Here is a 23,254-nt window from a genome sequence, read left to right as displayed (position 1 = left end):
TCAAACAAAGGCCATTGCAGAAACAGGGTCCTTTGTATAATATCATCAAAAACAATATCCTGTAAATGCTAACCGTAGTGCTAAAATTCACAACAGTTCATGCAAATAACAGCATTCTCATCACTTATTTCTTCAATACAATATGCATGTCCTTCATTCATCCCTTTGTGGAACTTCAACGCACTTCTGCTCTCCCCCATATTCCATCTTCACAAGCATATCCTGTATAAAAATTAGTTGACACTACTTAATGGCACAAATAATCCAGTAAACAATTGCAGCACAGTAAAAAAAAAAAAGGAATCCTCTTTGAGCCATTACTTGTGTAAAGTATTTTCCCAAAAGACAAGGACACAGGCAACAGGTAATACTGAACTAAATGTAAAACCTCAACCTTTTTCATTTTTACCTAAACCGTGTGCACAAAACTCTGGAGGGATCTATGCTAACGTAGAACCCAGTCAGGACGCCTGCTACTGCTGTTTGCTCGTTTTTTTTATGGGCGATCGTTTTTAGGCTTCAAGTAGTACCATTATACCAACATTTCACATTCTAGACATTGTTTTAGGTGTATTTGACCAAAAGTTTGACTGAAAATTCACATGCAATTCACATTTTTCAAGGCTGTGGTATTTGCCCGCAAACAATACCTTTCAGCTAGCTAAAACAGAATATTATGCTATCACTGAGCAATATGGCTAATGCCTTTCACACAGCTTTGTCTCAACTCTAAAGAGCCACAGAAGTAAAAGCTCATAATAATAATTGAAACAATCTTTGAAAAAATGACTTACCAAGCATGGCAAACAACTCAAATATGTAGAGCAAAATGTTCTGAAACGGCTTCACTTCAGCTTCGATTGGAGCCTATGGTGCTGGGGGCGGAGTCTGTGAATTTACTCTATTGGTGTCATAGCCCCTCTAGGAGTTCAGAGTTAAGAGGTCAAGAGTTAATGTTTCCATTGTAACACCTCCAGATTTGACATAGAAACACTCATTTTTAACACTCGATTTTAACTACTATCATTTTACACCTCAGAGTTACATTAAAGGAATGTGACTCTACTTAGAGTAAAATTAACTCTACTTTTGCAAGAAGACTATTAACAACAAAACATTTAACACTTTTGAATTTGCTGTGCAGTTTTGGTCGAAAGTATTGCAGCGGCTGCAAACAACATCATCTGCAAATTATGCCGGGCAACAGTAAAAGCAAAGAGACAAAGCACTTTTGGAATATGGGGAAAGTCAAAAACTGTGCTACCTCCACTTAACGTAACATTGATTCATTAGTGCTGAATTCTCTCGCAGCTGCTCTATTCCCATGTTGTTGCAGTATATTAATGACTAACCTTCTGACTGAAGTTTGGTCTGTTTATAGCATTCTGCCATGCAACTGCATTTGTCCCTAACCACCAGAAACCCTCACGTTAACTTTTATCAAGTGGCAAAAAGTTAGCGTTCATCCTTCAGCTTTACTGTGCTAATGTTATGCTAACAGGTAGTCCAACTTCAGTAACCCTACAAACGTCACTGCTATTTAGTTTTCTGTCTTTATTTATGATGGAAGTGATAGCAGAGCTGTATGTTTTTATTACTTCAGAAATCTCTCATGCTATATCAAGTTTAGGTGGAAGCTAGCGAGCTAACTTCCTGCTAACTTCTAACTCCATTGAATTTAATAAATTCTGTTTTCATAGATGCCTGGATGTTAAACTTAATTGTTACATCTGGTAGAGCAGCAACGCCGATCATTTAATTAAAGATGAAAGAATTTAGACAGTTTTTAACTCTCAGTGATGCTGCAGTGTTCGTTTGACTTTGGGACCTGAAGAAAAACGGAGTTTAGGACCCAGATTACTCCGCAAGGCTCCTGACTATGGTAGCCATAATGCTCCAACAATCCATCAAGCCTTCATCAGTGTTGCCAACTTAGCGACTTTGTTGCTATATTTAGCGAGTTTTCAGACCCCTTAGCGACTTTTTTTCTAAAAAAAAAGTCACTAAAAAAAGACGTGAAAGCGGTAGGGGAGACCGGGGATAGTTGTAACGTGGGTCAGTTGTAACACTTCCAATTTCTCCAATCAGGGCTAAGTTTCAAATGATGTGACTCATCCTGTGCATGCCCAACTCAGTTCTGCTATCACATGTGAAAAATCAGCACATTTTGTCAAACACAGACAATTTAACACGAAAAAAAGTCATTTGTATGGCAAAAAGTAAGTTTTTCTACTTTATTTCAATTTGTAATAGCATTATCTGCTTTGCAGTTAAAGTCATCAAACTTAAATTATGTTATTTGTATGTCTATGGGGATATATTCTGTGTAGGTCTTTAGTGCTAATGTTTTAGCCGTTGGCTGTAATGTTGTAGTTGTAACAATAATGCAGATGTTACAACTTACCACACTATTACTTTAACTTATATTAAACAAGTTGGGGCAACGACATCAGCAGAGAGAGGTTCACTGGTCGCTTTTGTATATGCGGTTAATGCCATTGGCAACACAATTCCTCCACTGTTTGTGTTCCCACACATACATTATGCAGACCACTGTGTCAGAGATGGACCAGTAGGAAGTACTAGTAGTGGAAATAAATCAGGATGGATGCAAGAAACAGATTTCCTCATCTTTCTGAAGCACTTTGCAAACCACACCAAGGTAAGCCATGATAAAAAGTAATGGAATTGCGATGCTGGTGAACAACTACATTTTTTCAGCTTCATTGTTATGTTCAAAATTGGTGCAAGAGTTGTAGGTTATAATGCCCACTGAGCCAATGAGGCCAAACTCAAGGAAGACCAACCAAAATTAATGAAATATTCAGTTGCAGAAAATTCCATAATTTGTCTTTTTTGGGGGGTTGGAATATGTTCAAAAGCTAGATTTCTGCATTCTGTCACACACACACAGCTACATAAATGGCTCTAAGTGCATTCATGTGTTGAATAAACAAAGATTACATGTTAATATTTTGTCAGTATACCCTTATTTCATTGTGTTACATTTCACCCCAGGATATGTTACAACTAACCCAGACTATGGGGTTAATTGTAACATTTCACTCTTTGTGTTTGAGGCCATACCATGCAATGGGTAATTGTGCTGCAGAGAAAATAGCTGCACTATTTAATAGCAGAGACATGTAAATACTTTGCATTACATTTTGAATCCACTACCTTAAAAGAGCTCCAATTTACAGACAGAAATGTCAAAAATGTTACAACTATCCCCGGTCTCCCCTATCTCTTTTACTCTCAACAAGCAGCGGGTGCTGTAACGCAGTCAGTTCTTCTTTTACTCTTTTACTCTTATGCTGTTTTGTGGATCACAAGGTTTAAAACTACTTATAAACACACACACACAAAGTAACTCCACCAGAGTGCCAATTTCGGGTCACTTGCCGGTCCAAGCCCGGGTAAAGGAGCAGGGTTGGAATTGTGACATTAAGAAAAAATAATAATTGCTAAAAGAAATTTAATTTGTAGTTCTAAATAAACTCTAAATGCATTTAGGACGTTTTTTACTCACTTTATGTCTCTTCCACGGTGTTATTTCTCTCTCCAACAACATAGGTTACAATTAGATTAGCATGACCAATTATGCAAATTAGGCGATGACGTCATTTAGCGACTTCTAGCGACTTTTAGGACAGCCAATAGCGATTTTCCTTACTGAGGAGTTGGCAACTCTGGCCTTCATAGCTTACCAAAGTTTGACAGATTTTTGAGCGCCGTGTACCACATTAAATTGGTTCGAGGTCAGTTAGCACAACCAGAATTCATACATAAGGCACACTGTCGATTTTTGAGAAAATTAAAGGATTTTAAGTGTGCCTTATAGTGTGTAAAATACGTTATACAGGGGAAAAAAGAATATATCGCGATATATATCGTTACCGCAAATGCTTCAAATTATTCTGTGATATGGATTTCAGGCCATATCACCCAGTCCTAGTATGAGTTATGATAAATCACAAAGTAAAGAGGTTTTATTATGCAGGTTACTTGAATACTCACCTTACTCAGTGTTGGGGGATGAGTATTTTCTTCAACAGGTCGCTTTTTTCTGAAACTCTGTCTATGACCAAGTCATTGTCAAGGGACATGAGGATGTCTTTCTCTGTAGTCATAAGCATGAATGCTTCCAGGTGTTCTTGCGACTGTGTGCTTCTTATTCTACTTTTTATGTGTTTAAGAACAGAGAAACTTCTCTCACATGCTACCTGTGTCACAGGCAGAGTAAGGAGGTACCTGTATCCCCAGCCAAGAATATAATAAGCATCTGTGAAGAAGTTGTATCGTTTCAGAATCTGATAACAACAGACTGGGCATTCCTTGCAAGATTTGCACTGTTTGTTTAGTACATCTGTGTTCTCTTCTTCGTCATCATCACAGCCAACCCCTACCATCCTGACCTTGTACTCTTCAAGTTCTCTTGCCTTCTCAGCCCCACCCTTTTCTTTCCTTTTTTTACTTGCAGCTGCGTTTTGCATTGTTTCTTTCCATCGTCTTTGCCTCCTACTCCACTTCTTCTTCTCCTTGCCTTCTTCTCCACAGCCAATGCAGCTGGCATCCAACTTAGAGGTGCAGTGCTGCCTCCTATACTGGAGTGTGAAAGAGATTAGTGGGGGGGAAAAACAGGTGTTGAAAGCATGCATGGAGAGTGGTGGCCCGGCTCACGGACCCCCGAGTCCTCCAGAGCCAGGTCCGTGACATTGGTTGGAATTTTAAAAACATTTTAGTCTTGGAAAGTGTTGTGCAAACGTCTTTAGCCACCCATTTTTTTAGTTTTTGTTATGGGAAATGGGAAATAGAGTTTATACAAGTCTAATGACCTTGAAAGTTGATATTTAGTATAAGCGCCTTCATTCTTTAACATAGCCTGAACTTTCTGAGGCAGCTTTCTGCTGGTATCAAAGTACTTATTTATACAGTTAAAAATAGGTTCTTTGCTAAGTTATCTGTTATGTGTAGATGCAACACTGGTTGATCCCTTGGACTGAAATTAAGGGAAAATGCAGCCAATATAAAAAAAATAATAATAAATAATAAATAATAATAATTTGAATGGCGTTCAGAAAGCCTGGAAAACTATTGCTCAAGATTACTTAAAAAAAAAAATTAAAGATAGTTGTGGTCCTTGGAAGCAAAATATAAACAAAGAAGGGTGGCTCAAGATTTTTGCACAGTACTGTGCATACTTGTTGAATACATTTATTTTCACAGCACTGACTTTTATCACCATAGACAGTATAAAAGATAGCTGGAGCTTCTGGGTCTGTGAAATGAAGTTTCTTACGTGTGGTTGCAAAAAAACTTCTGGCCAACCCAAGAGTTTAAACATTTGTTATATTATTTATATTCTGGTTTTATTAAAATATTGGCTCATGTGATTCGAAAGTCTTTTAGTTTTCATTTTATTCAAGTTTAAAGAACTTTCCAACTTTTTTGGAATTCATGTTATAATAAGTATTATGTAATAATATGTAATGACCAGATAATTACACTGGCAAACGTGCAACTAAAATCAATAGGTAATAATGTTACAGTGCAGGCTGGTGATTAATGCAAGCAGCTGATATGGGAATATTTTTAAGAAACTGCACAATATCTGCTGCAGACGATAAAATAATGAAATTCAGACAATATAACAGACAGTCTGTTCTGCAGGGTCCTGGTCTGTACTATCTGGATGATAATGGGACGCGTCTGTCTGGCTGCATGTTTACCACATGTTGGTTAAAGGGAAGACATGACAGTAGAGGAGGCCTGTGAACTCAAAAACACAAAATACAGAGATACCTACTCAAGCAGGAAGAATGCATGGAAAAACTTCCTGAAACATATTCTACGACTTTTTGAGTCTTTTTTGTCCGTCGTAGTGACTGGGGTTTTTCCACCTGGTGCTGCCGGTCTCCTGTCCACCCCTTTGGGGTGGAGTGTGCTGCATCTCACTTGGGCCTCTTCTACAAGCAATCAGCAAAAGGGCTGATCACCAGTTCGTTATATGCCCTCTGGCGATAACTAGGCAGCTCTTTTTTGGAAATTGTTTTACCTATTTTCTCCGTGCAACCTTGTCTTCCCTGTGTACAGAGGGTGTCACTCCCCGTGAATTGGACTCACCTGGAGTACAGCTCTCGTTCCTCTGCTCTGGAAATATATGTCTCTCCTTCCTGCCTACTTGCCTGCCCTCTGGCCTCTGGAATAAATAAATAATAAATAAATAAATAACATGAAAGCATGGGTCCATCCTGCCTTGTGTCAACAGTTCAGGCTACTCTTCATGCAATAGTGTGGGGATATTTTCTTGACACACTTTGGAGCTCTTAGCACAAACTGAGCATTGTTTAAACACACCAGCTTACCTGAGATTCGATGCTGAACATGTCCATCCCTTTATGACCACAGTGCACCCATCTTTGAATGGCTGCTTAAAGTGGGATAATGCTCCATGTTTCAAAGCTCAAATTATCTCAAACTTATTTTATTGAACATGACAATGAGTTCACTGCACTCAAATGACCTCCACAGTCAGCAGATCTCGATCCAATAGAGCAGCATTGGGGTTTGATAGAACAGGAGATTGCAACAGGAAAAGGATATGCAGCCAACAAATTTCCAGCGTGTGTGTCTGTATGATGCTGTCATCTCAATATGAACCAAAATCTCTGAGGAATGTTTCCAGCAACCTGCTGAATCTGTGCCATGAAAAATTAATTAAAATATGTTTATCTGGAAGTTCTACTTCTACCACCAACGTTGCTGTTGTAAAAATGTCATAGTTTTCAAGTCAGAATTCTTAAAAAAAAAAAAAAGTCTCAAATTCTACTCTTTCTACTATACATATTCTGTGTATATTCTACTATAGCATAACTATAAAACTTACCTATAACAAAATAATAGATGCTGTTTGGAGTTAAATTTAGCAGAATTTGCAGTAAATTGCCTGCCACAAATCTCAGTAACTCCCATATGTGTGATTCATTACACTTGGAGAAATAAATAAAGGAGCAGAGGAGCTGCTCATCTGGGGAAACTCGGAGTGACTACAAAGTGTTGCCAATATTTCTGCTGCTAATGAATGAGACATTGATTATAATTACAGACCTTCCCCAGGGTTAGGGGCTGTCTATGTGTAATAATCTGAGACAAAAAAAATACAAATGAAAAATCAGAGAAATCAGTTATACATCACGAGGTTGTTGTGGTCACAACCTATTCTTCTTTCACTGTGACTGAGGCCTAATAGATCTGTGATAAGTTAAAATGTCGCCTGGTGAAAAAGTCTTTTAACACTTAGACATAACTCATGTTTTAGCTAAGTGTACAGTGTATGGAATCACAAAAAGACAGAAATTTGGATTATTGGGGACTTTATTGAAAGGCAAAAGTATAAAAGAGAATGAAACAGCAACATCACTGTTTAACTCCTATGTGTTTACATAAGACAGAAAATGCCCTTTAAAACCCCTAAATATGAACAGAAAGCATTTTCAAGAAAATATCACACAAGCCATCAGAAGCTCAATTTAAACTAAATCAGAAAACAAACCAAAGATCAAAACGTTTTAGACTAAAAACACAAAAGAAACAACAAAATTCTCTTTTTTATTTGAGAATAACCTCAAAGACATAAATTATAACCACCCTAGGTCTGGTTAAAATTAACACAAAATAGTTTTAAAGAAATGTACAAACAGTTTATGTACAAAATTTGGAAATCCACTGTGATCTGAGACTTTGGGCACGTGTTTATGGATGGCTAACATTGGTGTTATTTTAACCCTCTACTTGATTTACATTTTAAAGAAATTAAGTTAAAAAATAATTTAGACATGCAGTAGAAGCCAAATGGAAAATTTAACAATATAACTTACTATAATTTGACTTTTAGACACTTTTGATGAAAGGTAACTGAAAGTGCTGCAGCTTTGTTTAAAGTGAAGTAACTGAATGTATGGAAGGTTGTTTGTCATTTAGACTGTTGGAGGAGGATTCAGTGGCTCCTTAATTGCAGGATCCTTCATAGCTGTAAAAGGTCAGAAACATGTTTTAGTTCACATCCTGTCTGAACTGGGACTTGTTCATTCCTGAAAAAGTTATTTACCATAAAATACAGAAAAATACTTTATGATCTACAGAATGCATAAGAGAAAACAGACACTAGTTTGACTTACGAGGCTGGGAGCATTTGCCTGAAATAAAAGAAAATAAAGATAATTTTATCTCTTATGGTTATAATATTTTATTTGTTTCTTTTGTCATATTATCATGTAATTCATATTTTCATGACACTGTGCCTTGTGCTGCTTATACACTTTTGCATAAGAGCATTAACTAAAAAATATATTTTTTTCTGTTTTTGTCTCTCACTTGTTTTCTTTTTGTAGACAATGAATCCATTCACAGCGCCGAGGACAAGAACCACAGCAACAACAGCAATGATGATGGTGAGATTATTTCCTGCAGATCAACAACAACAAACAAATCACAACCTGAAGCAGTAAAGAGAATAATCAGTTTCAAGTAGATATAATTATTGGAAAAATGTAAATAAAATAAAAACTCAAATAGGCTTGAAAACCTTGTTTCTATAAGCACAAAAAGAAAGAAATGTTTAAATGCAAAGCTTAACAAAAAAGTATGTTGATGAGGTTCTATATTCATCAAAGCTCAGTAAACAGTGACTGGACAGCAATGAATCACTGTGGTGGATAAAAATATCTGCATTACAGCACTTTTAAAACATTTAATTGTAAAAATATTTTAGGAAGTTAGCACTCACACAATGATCCAAGATTGGACACGTTTATTTGTGTAACATATCAGTATTATAGACAGAAGAGGAACTTAACAGATGAAACCACATGAACCGTAGGAATCTTAAAATTTATATTTTTAACTTTAATCACTTCTGATTCCTGTCTTACCATTACCAATGTCCACTTCATTGGTCTTTATGTCTGCTTTGACCAGTTTGGTGACGATGTCCTCGTTCACACCAGAGAGCTGAAACACACATCTGTATCTGTGCCAGTCTTCAGGTTTGACTGATGAGACATCCAGGTCAACACTCATCTGGAAGGTCCCGTCATTGTTGGTGAGAATCTCTCCTTTGTTCACACCCTCATGAAACTCCACTCCATCTTTTTTCCAGACCATCTCGACTCTGTTAGGATAGAAACCTGTAGCGTGGCAGGTGACTGGAGAGGAGGAAGTCTTCTGGAGGAGAGACACTTTGGGGACAACTGTGGAGTAAAGACAAACAGTTCATTCTTTCTGTATTATAATTACAATTTTATTTGAGCTGGAGAGGTGCATGGTGCAGAAGTGAGGTGAAGAAAAGAGTGCAGACAAGGTGGAGTGGATGGAGACGAGCAAGAGTGGAAAAGAAGGTTTTCAAGATGGCAGTGGACCTGATGTGATTTAATGTTTGGAGATGGTGGCACTGACAGAGCTGATGATATTAAAGTTTTCATAAGGAGTGAAAAGGATTACAAAGTATATCAGAGCTAAAACAGTGGAAGATGATCTGCTGTGGCAACCAGGACTACCTTAAAAAAGGTTATTATTATTATCATTATCATTATTATTAATAGCAGACTAATTTATTTTTGATGTGATGTGGTTTATAAAATTAAATTACATTTATAAAATGTATCAAAATGAAATCCGAAGTGTAATTATATTAATTTAATATGATAGTAAGTAATAAACTGAGACATAAGACTTTTGGTTAACAATCTAATTCTGGTCATGTGATTTTACCTGTCCTCATCAGAGAGCTCCTCCCATAGTTCACATACTTCTTCAGCCACTCAGGACACTCCTGGGTGAGGTAGTTCTTACCCCGTGTGTTCGTAGCTTTGTCACTGTCCCACCTGGTTTGTGTTGTGTGAGCCTGTTGTACAGGAGCGATCCATGTTGCTTTCTTCAGGTCAAAGCTTATGAAGTCCTCTCCATCATAACCGAATTGGCGATATCCATTCATTTCACCTGTTTCATCATCCCATTCACAGCCGTACATCTCCTGGAGAATGTGAACACCTGACAGAAACACAGAGACAAAGACTGCAGTGAACCAGAGAGGCTGCACTAAAGTCTTATACTGACACAGAGACGTGATCAACATATAGAGGATCTACATTTATGGCTGCTTTTGTCTCAGTGGAAGATTTAAAAAAAAAAAATCATCATTAACAATGTAGATTTTAGAAAAAGAGAATGGAAGAAAAAAAAATCATTTCCTCCCTTTAGCACATCCACATCCTGGAGGCAGAGATATCAATGCACAGTTTATCTATGCTGCTGTAGGTGGAGCAACTTCCTGTGAGCTGCAGGATCAGACAAACACACTAAGCTGGAGTCCTGAGCAGCCGACACAGATCCTGATTCCAGATTTACTTTCCATCCTCTGAAACTCTGCAGCCGTTATCAGTCCAACAAAATCCTTCCTGTGAGAAACTAAACACCAGACTGTCCTAAAGTTTTTCTAGAGGTGTCTGTTTAACATGATCATGTGACATTAATCTAATCTGGAGTTCTACTTACAGTATTTCAGGCTCCAGCAAATGCTTCATGTCATCATTGATGATTATGCAAGAAATACTTATTGATAAATCAGCTAATTTCTTGTGCTGTGACCTGACAAAAAGGTGAAAAAGGTTCCCCTAAGACTTTACAACCACTAAGAGGAATGTGCTGGTATTCCAGGCGTCGCAGATCAACTGCAGTTGGTCGAACAGATGTGTGGTAGATTTGCTTTTAAGGAGCCACTACAGACAAACCAGCAAATAAACACCAAATATTTCATCTGTGACATTTGTAAGGTTACCTCAAACACACCCCATCAATCTTGTTGCTGTTTAACAGCAAAATATTTAAAAATGTTGCGAGTTTACCTGGTGATATTCTCATGTACGGGGCGATGCGAAAACAGCAAACAATTAACATCACGCCGATGCTGTTCACAGGACAGCAAGAGTACACGATCAGGAGAATCTTGTCTTTGTTATCATTCCCCTCACATACTTTATTACTCCAATTTCAATGTTTTTGCTTCACATCTAAAGCATGCAGTTTACTTTGTGTGCACTCAAATGGAGTCAAATGGAGTCTGTGGCCAAGTGCCATAGCCCACAGCCAGATTAACTTGTAACACACATGTGCACCACGTTTGAATTTGTTTCATGCACAATACAGACACAAAAAACAATGTCAGACTAGTTCTAGATATTCTGGATTGTCCAGAGATGATGAACAGTAATGATTCATCCTGTTTTTAGACTTCAACAAAGCCTTTGATACAGCAGAGCATCATTTCATCTTTCAATCTTTAAACTAATTTAGTTTCAGTAATTATTTCTCTACTTCAGTCAAAACTCTACAAAAACAGTAACAGCTGTAATAAACTGATGGCTGCTACATCCACAGATTTAACCTGCATAGAGGAAGAAGACGAGGCGGCTCCGCCTCTCTGCACCTCTTCCTGTTAGTGTTTTATCAGACGAGTAAAATCAGGTGATGTAAAAGGATCTCCGTCACTGGCAGAGAGTTAATCGTAGCACAGCTGACGACACCACTCTGATTTAGAAACACCATGAACAGTTTCTCCAAAGATTCCAGGCTTTATATGAATATTGATAAATGTGAACTCATCACAGATGCTCCAAATCTGACCTTTGTAATATTTCGATTAAAAAAACAGCTTCCATATTTAAGAATATGAATCACTAAGGATCAAAAGAATGAATCTAAGTCTGATCCCTCCTACAAAAAGAGTTAAAAACAAATTCAGCTCTCTCACTGAGAGGAAGAGTTTTGACTAAAGCAGGAATCTCTGGTGTCCCTGAGGCAGCGCTGGCTCGACGCCTCCATAATAAACCATCAAAGACGCTGACAGGCTGCTCTTCAGCTTCATGTGGACAAACAGGAGACGTCACATTAGAAAAACAGCTCGTATGAACTCGATGTAAACGGTGGGCTGAATGTTTCAGATTTCCACACTTTAAACGGCACATTTAAGATAAACTGGCTCAAACAGCTGATCAGAAGCCCCGCCTCCATCCTGAGCGCTACACCTGTTCATTTTCTCTCTGAGTCGCTGCACCGAGTTTTTCTCGTGTGTAACTTTGTGGATAAAATCCCCGCGAACACGTCGGCCTCTCATGGCCGGGCTTCCTCGTCACAGACTCTCGTCTACAAACACAGTTTGAGCCTCACAGTTATTTTATGTGGAACAACAAGGATATTTGTCCAAGAGGAAATCTGTTTTTCTGAATATTGGTTTGATAATATGATGATGTTGGTAAATCAGCTGTTCCACACAGACGCTGAGCTGCTCTCTGTGAAGAACTCCAGTTAAACATCATCTGTCGCTCCAGGAGATGATGTCACAGCGTATTTAAATATCAGCAACAGCTCAACATCTGTCCTGTTGTCTCCATCACACACTCCCACTGGGAAAATGTGTTTTTTCTGGTCGCTCAAAAAATAATAACAAATCTATTGTCTTTTTTTGTACTTTTGGACGTTTGTTTTGGTTTTTGCACTTTTGTTCAGAACTTTTGGTCGAATCTGTGAAAATTCTGTTGCAGAAAATATTCTAAAGGTTTTGAACTATTTTGAAAAGATGTTTTATTTGCTCTTCAAACTGAGCGTGAACAAACTAACAGCACCAGCAGAGATTTAATGGACCTCGTTGTTTTATGGGAAAAGTTTCACTCTGATTGTCGGAGGAGCGACCAATCAGCAGCGAGCACTCTGACGCCTGCTGATGACAGCTTAACGTCAGCGTCTGAAAGCGGACAGAGCGACGTTTGAAACGCTAAATCAAACTGTGCGATTTAAGACGAGCCGCTGATTTTAACCTGAGCTCCACGTCCACGGCTGCTGCTCCACTCATGACCATTCAAACAGAGCGTGCCTGCTGCTGATTGGCTGAAAAGACGTGATGTCACAGCACGCCAGAAATATATTCAGAGTGAGAAAGCAGACTTTGTTTTACTGACGTCATCTTCGGCTTGTTGGTGACGAGTGTTTAGACTCGGGTTACGTCACAGCTGATGACGCAAGCGTGTCTGTGCTCGCTCTGCTCAGGTAAGCCACACAGACAGGTGTTAGCCCCGACCCCTCTTAACAAGCGCTAGCATTTCCAGGACCGGCAACAATTCATTCTTCGGTTTTAATCCCTACCTGCATTTTATTTGCCCCCAAAACAGTTATGTACAAAACGAAGGAGAACACGGCAGGTCCATACAAAGACAGACTTGACAAAAAGGCAAACAAAAGGTACGAGGAAAAAATCAAAGGAGTGAAAGGATCAGACCCAGAGTGGACTAAAGATGTAAGCTGGCTGCCCAACTTTCATCACGCTTATATTTACAATTATAGGGTCCTAAGTGTGAGTGCATACACTCGTGAAGTGTTTAGTAACTTCAGATCCCTGCAACAAGCCCAGTTCCAGTTTACCAACGAGTAGCCAGATATGTAAGTGGACACCAGATTTTATTTTATTATTAAATATAACATCAGTATGTGTTTAATGTAATCTGGAAAATATTATCTGAGATTATTTCATTATAACCTGCTGTGCATGGTGTCTGACATTTTTTCTTTTTCCATAATTTAATTACAACATGTGATTATTTGTGAGGGACGTCTGAACCACGAGGCTGAAATCTGTAATCTGAATGAACATTTTCATTTGTATGCAAATCTGCTTACTACTGAAAACATTAACAGCAAGTATCAGTAAAATAAGGAAACATGAACAAACCTCCAGTTTGGTTGAAGCGCTGCTTTATGTTTTCAATGCTGGCTTTGTAAGTCCGCTGGTTGTTAATGGAGATCTGAGTCTCTTTGTCCCAGTACTGTAGATCTACTGCATCGTTCACCCAGTCCTGTGTGGGCACTAGTTTCTCTGTAACGCTGTCATAATATTCAATCTGAACATCATCAACCATCCCAACAGTCACAAACTCTGGGAAGTTTGGGACTTGATAGGACGCAGTATAGAAATACTTCAGAGAGTGGGTCACTGTAAGAAACAGTTAAATTTTTGAGATCTCGGGAACACAGATTTTAAAAAAATCACATTATTAAAAGAAAAAAAAACACAACAAGAAAAACTACAGCATATTAAAGACATCCTGTAAAAATCCTGCTGCCCCTTCAATAAGCATAAAAGGTTTATTTTGATGTTTGAGTTTCACAAAAAGTTTTAAAACTGGTGTTTATCCTTCATTTCAGTTTAATTCAGTTTTCATGATTAATGGTTTGAACTCATTATGACTTTAATTTGACTATATTTTTATTTTATTTTCTGTTTCTATTATGCTGTTAAGTAAAATACACATTATTTTTTATCTGTTTTACTTTTGTTAGCCCCTGTATGAACCATAAAGTTGATTAAGTTTCCTATTTTCTTGACTTGACTCTAACTTGAGTTGTTCTCTTTTCTGTTTCCATTTTTGATATTATAAATTATATGAATTTATTTCTTTGTTTTGATATGACTGCCCAGACTTTGTTTTGTTGTTGTTGTTGTTTTCAGAATTTCAGTAATGGTTTTCTAAATATCAACATCGATCCTTCTTCTTTGTTTATATTTTTTTTCATAGACTTTGTTGAAGCTTAAAATTGTTACCGAAAGCTTTACTTCCAATATCTTTGATTGATAATATTATCAATAAAACCAAAGCTAATGTTAAGTAACTATTATTGGGGGAATGTTATCTTATAAGCATTTTTGGATTTTATATTCTATTTGTAATCAGGTTTGCAGGATAGTTTTTAGTTACCAAAAGTCAAAAGAATGGATGACATAGAGTGCAGAGGGTTTTGCAGCATGCTTACACATACACATGATAATGGGTAGAGTCGACTCTGGGTCAGGAAGTCCGAACAAGATGTCCTGAACTAGCAGTAAGATAATATTAAATAGCCAAAGCTAGGCAGGGAGATGCTTTTCTTTTCTGTCTTCTACAGAGGAGGGAGAAGATACAAGGCGAGGTCGGACTGGACGGAAGAGGATTTGCCACGTTTAGTTCTGGGAGAAGATAGCCATAATAATCTTTTGTTATTGTCACAGTATAAGCTGTAGGGCCTGATGAGGGTCATCCTTTTTGTGAAGCAGATGCTTGCTCTCACACAAAGGTCCAGCGCTGTAAAACTTGTAATATCAACTGCCAAAGGCGACACGACAGATAGCAACATTAGCTCATGCTGGTATGGAAAGTGTACTGGCACTTTACATACAAAACTGTATGATATTATAAAGAAATAATGATTTATTTTGTATCTCAATTCAGTTCAATTGAACTCGATTTAATCTTATTTATATACCTCAAAACAAAAGTCACTTCAGGGCGCTGTTAATGAAGCAATAACATCAGAAATAAAGTGAACTTCATATCCGGGTGTAACTCGTTAGTTACGATATGTCTGCGCACGTTCTTCAAACAGAAAGTACTCATAAGCTTAACACTGGTGAATAATACTTAATACATTAAAAAGCAGTTCTCTTTCCTTTAATAAACTTAATCAAATGACATGTGGCTTTTCATATAGAGTGTATACTGAACAAATAATTAAACGTTTAAGATTTTTACAGATATTTTGTGATAGTGATGAGCTGTTGTGTTAAAAGGTTTAATTCCTCATGAAAATTGAAATGATTCTCAGTTTTTAAAATAACAGTTTTCATTATTGTCACCATGTTTTATTTGTTGGACTGTTTAGAAAGACAGCAGAGTCACAATGTTTAAAAATTTAAAAAACGATTTAAAGACGAAAATCGTCAACTAGTTTTGGACAGAAATCGTCAGTCAAACTGACCTGCCGCTGTCCCCTGTATCCCCAGGAGAAGAAAGAAGATGAAGGCCTTCATTGTGACCATAAACATCCAAACCTTTGACAGACTTTTTGTATTCGCTTGTCCAGAAAAAGCGCCTCTGCGTTTCTAGCTCAAGTATCAAAGACAAAATGGGAGAAAAGGAGGCGAACCAGCAGGTGCGTCACCACTGGGCTCCATCTGAGCCAATAGGAATTTACTCTGAGAGTAAACGTCACTTAAATCTGGGGTAAACGCACCCTTTAGGGTTATCAACGAAACTGAAAGTAAATTTCTTCATATGAACCATGAATGATGAAGGGAAGGTTTAAGGTTAGTTTCATCTGGTCTTTATTATTTTTTATGTTATGACAGGTGTAGTTCGTGTTATGCTGGATAGACATTGTTTCATTTATTTATTTTCTTTTAATTTTCACTGTTTAGTTGTTTAGTACAAATTTCCCCTGGAGTCTATGAGGTCTATGACCGTGTCTTTAAAAGCACAAAAACAAATTTTAAAATCTGATTTTGTGTGACTGATGGGGAATACGTTTACAATACATAAATATGTTTTCACCGAGTTTCACTGAATCGTTATGGTCCAGGGCTCCCTCCAGTGGATAAAACCTCGTTAAGTTTCTCAGTGGAGTGATTGGTATTAATTTTAAATCAACATGTGTGGCGAGGGGCGCCCTAAGGGGGAAAAATTATAAAAACAGTCAATTAGTCTTTTTTTTTAAACAAAAATCACCATAAAATAAAGTTTAATTCACAAGTTACTTATAACCATTTTTGTTTCCTGGCATTAATTTAGTTCTGTTTTTGGCAACAAATAATAATTCCAGTCAGCCTTTGGCCCCGCCCCCTCTTCATTTCACGATTTGGTTTGGTCCAAGTGCACATTCATATTCGTTGTGTTTCCACTAGTGCTGTTAGTGTTAATCTCGTTGAAATGACGTTAACGCCACAACACGGCAAATCTCCGTTAACGTATGGCTTGCCATACTGCTTCACTTATGGACGCGCAGGGTACCCCTCTCGCGTCGGGAATTGACGTGAAGGGTCCTCCGATTGAAGAGATTGCCGCGGAAGTGCCTGTTGTCGGTATATTTAGACATTTTCCAAATCACATTGTAGTGATGTATACAGAACACAATAAATTATATAATGTAAACAACTACCTGAAAAACAGGTAGAACGATACTTTTGTATCGTTTATTGCATTTATGGAGGGAGTGATGTATGCTGGGTAATGGCACAGCTAGCTACTGGGTGACTTTATTCACCCGCTTCGGCTGTTATCAGTCCATACAATGGGCGTTATTAGCACAAATCAGTCCCATAGATATGGGCCATCTCCTGCTAGATTGTTCAGAAGGTTGTTCTCATCCATCCAGATGGAGGATCACTAACAGGAGCGTGGAAGACTCCAGAATCCACTCTGGCTGGAATCCGGTGGATATGCAGTGTGTACAGGTAAGACCATTTAAACGGACAGCATTTATAGAATGACTATTAAAAGTCAGCGAGTGTCAGTAATGTTAATGTGGTTATCTTAGTAATACACAGAGTGCTAATATAACAGCTTTAAGATGCATTTGTAGATATTATTACGTGTTTTACCGTCTTTATGGTGCTAGCTTAAAGTTACGGTGTAAACGTTAGCTTATATTGGAGTAAAGCTGTTACTGGTTAAACGATGTTAGCACAGAAATATTAGCTTCTGTCATGACTGATGAAGTTACTAGTTAATAAAGTTTCCAGTAAAGTGTTTAATCGCAGCCACAGACTGACAGCAAATATCTCGATTAGCTTCAGTGCATCTATAATAAATATGTGCACGTTTCAGTGCTTCGTTTAAACTGTATGATACTTATACTGACCCAGGGTCAGTGTAAAATACAATCCCAGCTGTGTGAACAAAGCCTGGCTCCTTTAATCCTGCATGACAAACCTCAGGATGCAGGTTATTATTACTCTTTCCTGCTGACACACCTGTCACACCTGAGAGTCAGCTAGAAACTTACAGTGACGTGGACATCATGCAAAGACTGCCAGACTCTGTAAACTTTAAACAGTACCTCTGTGTCTCTGTGTGCTGAACATCTAGGATTGAGTCAGGCTGCATTGACTGTGGGACTTTAATGTGTTAAAAGTAGGTTCAAGACGGCTCAGAAACATTTGAAGATTAAAATTTAGCATTATGGCTGCTGGTGGTTTGTAAAGCCTCTACTCAGCTGTATTTTTGTTACTAATTTATGTTTGTTGTTGTTTAACACAGATTTCAGAAGAGCAAATATGCTTAATAGTTTAACTTGATTTCATTTGTCAGTGTGGGACTGCTGAGTCACCTGAAGAACTCATTTCATTCATTCTCCACATGATGTTCATATACAGAAATGTTTCACAGGAACTGATTCCTCCCAAAGGGTGAACTAGTGTGTTTCCATAGATTACCTCTGTATGAATGTACTTCTTAAATGAAGGCAAGTGTTTGTCCTTTTTTGTTCCTCAGGTACAGTACGTGATATCAAGGGCAGGCGGTCAACACTGGGGGTAGACAAGAAGCAGACGTACTTCCAAGAGGGAGCTGCAGTGAGGTCAGAGGTCAGAATCTGAAACAGCTCAGGTTTATATTTTAGAGGTTATAAAAAATCAAAATGTATTTATAAAGAAACCTTTAAATAATAGTCATAATTATGATTATTATAAGAAATATCAAACATTTAAGTGGATTTTCTGTTACACATATCGTGTTAGCCCTGCGATAACTGGCAGCCTGTCTTTGTCCTGTATCAGCTGGGATAGGCTTCATCCTCCCGCAACCCTGAATTGGATACATTGTATTCCAATTATGTAATCTGATCATTTACAAACTCAAGGTATCTAATCAAAATGTAAGTAATAATTATAAAATGGGAAAGCAGAAATAAGTGTGACATGAATGTAAATGTGTGAGCTGACATAGAGGACAGCTACATGCAGTCTGAAAAACCTTTGTTGTCAAGTTTGCAGGTATATCAGCACGAGACATTCTTACATAGAAGAGACATTAAAGTCTCTAACTCAGTGAAGCATTATTGGTCCAGTCTGTTTGGATAAATATAGTAAGTTGATGTTTGTCCATTTATTGACACATTTTCTTAAGTGCTTATCCAGCTCAGGATCACAGTGGAGCTGCAGCTGGATATGTTCACTAAATAAACCTTACAAAAGTTAACAATAAACCTGCATCCATGTACGTTGTTGTCCACAGAATGAGAAAATCAAACTGTAAGACTGTGGAACATGTTAATAAATGTTTGTGTGTTTATGCCTGTGTCTTTCACAGGAGGCGCTGGAAGGTTTCCCTAATAGTTCCTGGTGAATCAAAGCAGAACCATAAAGGTTGCTGGATTGCATGATGGCCTTACCCCTGAGCAGTCATCCTGTTAAAGGAGGAACCAGTTAGAAACTGTTTTCAAAGTAGCTGAGCAGATTTCATCTCAAGTAAGCAATTAACTGTTTGTTCATCTGTTCTGCCACTTAAAGAGCATTTAAGGACATCTTTTGAGTGTCCAGTTGAATTAATTCTACTGCCTCTCATGGTCATTTGTTATTATAGACATATTTTTCATGTTCATCCAGCTATTTAGTAAATTCTATCTATTTAGTAATATCCGTCAGCTATAAAATGTAATATAAATATAAAAATATCTAAATATCTCCTGTCCTTTATGTTTTAATGATGTAAGTCTGTTTACATTAGCATTCCTCACATATCAATGAGATGCTGTACAGTACAATCCTACTGACACAGCAGAGGGATAACGACGGCTATTCAACATCGTTACACGACACATTCGAGCTGCATGACGCAGACAAAGTGACTAAATCATCTTTTTTGTGGTTTATTGTCTTCAAACCAGCAGACAAAGCCGATTGCAGAAGATGTCGGAGAAGAACTTCAGGCCATGGACTGAAAAGATATTTTTTTCTTGTTATCAAAAGACATTTGGAGTGGCAGCTTCTACAACTGGTTGTGCTGAAGTAAAGCTTACAGTCTAAGAAATCACAGTGTTGATATTCAGCACAAAGAGAAAAGCTCACTTGTTTGAATTTATTTACAATCATAGTTTTATAAATTCTGACTGTAAACAGCTTTTACAGCTTTGATATTGTTTGACTCGTTCCCGGTGGGTGATGGGCTCCGCCAGGGCTGCCCTTTGTCTCCGGTTCTGTTCATAATTTTTATGGACAGGATTTCTAGGCGCAGCCAAGGGGCGGAGGGCTTTTGCTTTGGTGGCCTCAGAATCTCATCTCTGATTTTTGCGGATGATGTGGTTCTGTTGGCTTCATCGGGTGAGGGCCTCCAGCTCGCACTGGAGCGGTTCGCAGCCGAGTGTGAAGCAGCGGGAATGAGGATCAGCACCTCCAAATCTGAGGCCATGGTTCTCAGCCGGAAAAGGGTGGAGTGCCCACTCCGGGTCGGGGATGAGTTCCTGCCCCAAGTGGAGGAGTTCAAGTATCTCGGGGTCTTGTTCGCGAGTGATGGGAGAAGGGAGCCGGAGATCGACAGACGGATTGGGGCTGCAGCTGCAGTAATGCGGACGCTGCACCGGTCCGTCGTGGTGAAGAGGGAGCTGAGTGTAAAAGCGAAGCTCTCAATTTACCGGTCGATCTACGTCCCTACCCTCACCTATGGCCACGAGCTGTGGGTAGTGACCGAAAGAACGAGATCGCGGATACAAGCGGCAGAAATGAGCTTCCTCCGAAGGGTGGCTGGCCTCTCCCTTAGAGATAGGGTGAGAAGTTCGGCCATCCGGGAGGGGCTCAGAGTAGAGCCGCTGCTGCTCCACATCGAAAGGAGTCAGCTGAGGTGGTTCGGGCATCTGACAAGGATGCCCCCTGGGCGCCTCCTGGGTGAGGTGTTCGAGGCATGTCCCACCGGGAGGAGGCCCCGGGGCAGACCCAGGACACGCTGGAGAGATTAGATCTCTCGGCTGGCCTGGGAACGCCTTGGTATTCCCCCGGATAAGCTGGAGGAGGTGGCTGGGGAGAGGGAGGTCTGGGCCTCTTTGCTTAGGCTGCTGCCCCCGCGACCCGGCCTCGGATAAAGCGGATGAAAATGGATGGATGGATGGATGGATATTGTTTGACACTCGATATCAGGTGATAGGGTTTAATTTAAAGGTTTCTGTGTCCCAATGAGCCATTTACACTGACCAGTGTCAGTTTAACTGTAACACATTCATTATTTAGATTCAACAAAGAAATAACTGAATGTAAAAAATGGCAGCCCTCAGGCCAGGTTTATAGAGATATATGCATGCATTATGAAATTTATGTATCCCAGATAATTGTTATTCATCTAGTCATGGCAGACCTACCTCTTCCTCCCAAGTTAACTGCAACCCAAAAGAACTAGTGGGGCTATTTACACACTCACAACCAGTTTGGGGTAAAAAGAGCCACCAAAAAGCTGTCAGCCACAGATGAGCTAGAAGAGTTAGAAACTCTACTTATGGAAAAACTTTCTAAGTCTAACAGGGGACAGGTACTCCTGCCCAAATAACATGATATAACCCCACATACAGCCCAGCCATAAAGTGAACCAAGTCATTTAGTTAAAGACAGCATGGGACCAAATGCATGTAACCAGCCTGCACCAACCTGACATTTCTTCCTCCTGAATTAAATGAATGAATGGATGAAAGTTAAATGACTACAAACCTAAAGCCACTAGTTCCCACACTGGAGCTCCCTGACACTGTGTGTTAACCGTATTTAGCTTGCATCAACAGTTGTAACAGGCTAAGCCACCTGAGACACTGCATTGAATTTGTTCCTGTCTTAATGGTTTCAGCTGACTGGTTTCAGCTCAGATGTTCTGCTTTTTCCTTTCAGTAGATCAAAGCAGCTCGTACTCCTTCTGCTTCCAATTTAGAAGAAGAAGAAGAAGGCGAAGGCTTCAGCGAAGTGGCGTTCATGGTCTCAGTGAACAGTCACGGTCACACACTGCATGTGGTTTTAAAAGCAACATGTCTGTTCACCACAACAATGGAGATGTGTAATATTAGTGCAGCTACGGTTTGTTCTTGAACATCAGTTTTGTTTTCTACTTTGATCACTTAGACCAAAAAAGTGTTGTTTTCAGATTCTTTCTTTTACATCTATAAACCACCTGTTCATTTTCTTTTATTACAATTAGTTTCACATAAATGTTAGTGTTTCCTTTATGATCTTTTAATGCTTACACTACACTGTACATGTCTACATTAGAGACATTTCTGTTACCTGTTTCTGTTGACTCAGAGTTGTGAAATGTTCTTTTATTTGATACACAATATGAAGTTCATAATTTTCTTACAAATAAAACTCTAACGACAAACATGAACAGCTGTGCTTATTTCTGAGACATGAGTTTTTGAATGTGTTCATATTTAGACAGTGTGCATCTGTATGCTGAAACTGTAATGGTGAACCTGAGGTGATGGTCAACAGAAGGCAAATATATATCAATATAAAACAATATTGAAGTAATGTCTTTACCCCCTACAGCGTGTGAACACTGTGCACGCAATCACCTTATTCACTGTAGTAAACATGCACCGCTAGCTCACGTGACTGACTGTCTCCATGGTTACATCGTATATTATTAGCTATGTAAACAGCTTCAAAAGATACCGCCATAGCTCTCTGCAGCTGTAACACTTAAACACTTTGCAAATCATTTCACGTTTTTGATAGTTATGAAGACAGAATATGTTTTTAAGGTCATGCTAGGCGGTTGCTATGGTGGTTGCTGTGGACTTGGCTGGACCGCGTCCGATTCCTGTTATTAGCTGTCCGCCGTAGGAAGGCTGCGTTCCATTTACAAGTAGTGACAGTCTGCCGCAACTCGAACTCAAACCCCGCTTTGTTCTTTAATTATAGGCCTTTTATAGCCGTACATGACACGCACACACATAAAGCACTTTGCCTCACAATGACAGTGTAACTTTACCTAACCTAACCTGTAGGAGCCATAATTGAATGTATTGAATTTTGATGATCACTGGGTTTTTTATTTGTTTGGTTGTTATGGGAGTCACGTGGGTGCTAGCGGTGACATAAATGGGCGTTGTCAGTCTGTCATTCACTGGTTTTGATTTTGACAGAGAGGAGGGCTGGGTAGCCGTAGTTTTTGTTGACCGCTGCACTACATGTTCGCTTCGTTATATTAGAGCCTGTGATGTTGTAAGAGTTTGAATCAGGAGCCGATGATACTACTCTGTAAAAATCGCAAAGCACTTTAATTAAACGAGCAAACAATTCCATCTGTTAACCATTCCTCGCCGTCAGTCCCCTGACCGTGGTCGGGAGACACGAGGGGAGATGCTTCCTCCAGGGCCGAAGTTTGTCCTCCTTCGGGGTTAACTCCCTTCACTTTTGTGGAGT

The 23,254-nt window shown here is 38.9% G+C and overlaps 1 protein-coding gene and 1 long non-coding RNA gene across 4 annotated transcripts; one reads left to right on the top strand and one right to left on the bottom strand.

Moving 5' to 3' along the window:
- Positions 1–7,453: 7,453 nt before the first annotated feature.
- On the bottom strand, positions 7,454–15,979 carry LOC143414530 (class I histocompatibility antigen, F10 alpha chain-like). The gene is made up of 7 exons (XM_076879123.1): positions 15,841–15,979; positions 13,781–14,041; positions 9,772–10,050; positions 8,934–9,251; positions 8,377–8,466; positions 8,181–8,198; positions 7,454–8,032 (listed from the first exon to the last, which is right to left on the bottom strand). Exons 1-7 carry the CDS (start codon positions 15,905–15,907, stop codon positions 7,980–7,982), a joined length of 1,086 nt encoding a protein of 361 aa, XP_076735238.1. The 5' UTR covers positions 15,908–15,979; the 3' UTR covers positions 7,454–7,979.
- Positions 15,980–16,856: 877 nt separating this feature from the next.
- LOC143414590 (uncharacterized) lies at positions 16,857–19,803 on the top strand. Of its 3 annotated transcripts, none has more exons than XR_013095234.1 (5): positions 16,857–16,939; positions 17,233–17,311; positions 18,351–18,442; positions 19,167–19,324; positions 19,744–19,803. It is a non-coding gene; the product is annotated as an uncharacterized LOC143414590 (long non-coding RNA). The 3 variants fall into 3 exon arrangements; XR_013095233.1 differs by lacking the exon at positions 16,857–16,939 and adding an exon at positions 16,961–17,027; XR_013095232.1 differs by lacking the exon at positions 16,857–16,939 and having other exon boundaries at positions 17,034–17,311.
- Positions 19,804–23,254: the final 3,451 nt, after the last annotated feature.

This window comes from Maylandia zebra, linkage group LG22, assembly GCF_041146795.1.
Source record: "Maylandia zebra isolate NMK-2024a linkage group LG22, Mzebra_GT3a, whole genome shotgun sequence".
NCBI classification, from domain to species: Eukaryota; Metazoa; Chordata; class Actinopteri; order Cichliformes; family Cichlidae; genus Maylandia; species Maylandia zebra.
Note: the sequence above shows the minus strand (reverse complement) of the source record. Positions and strands in the feature narration are given on the sequence as shown.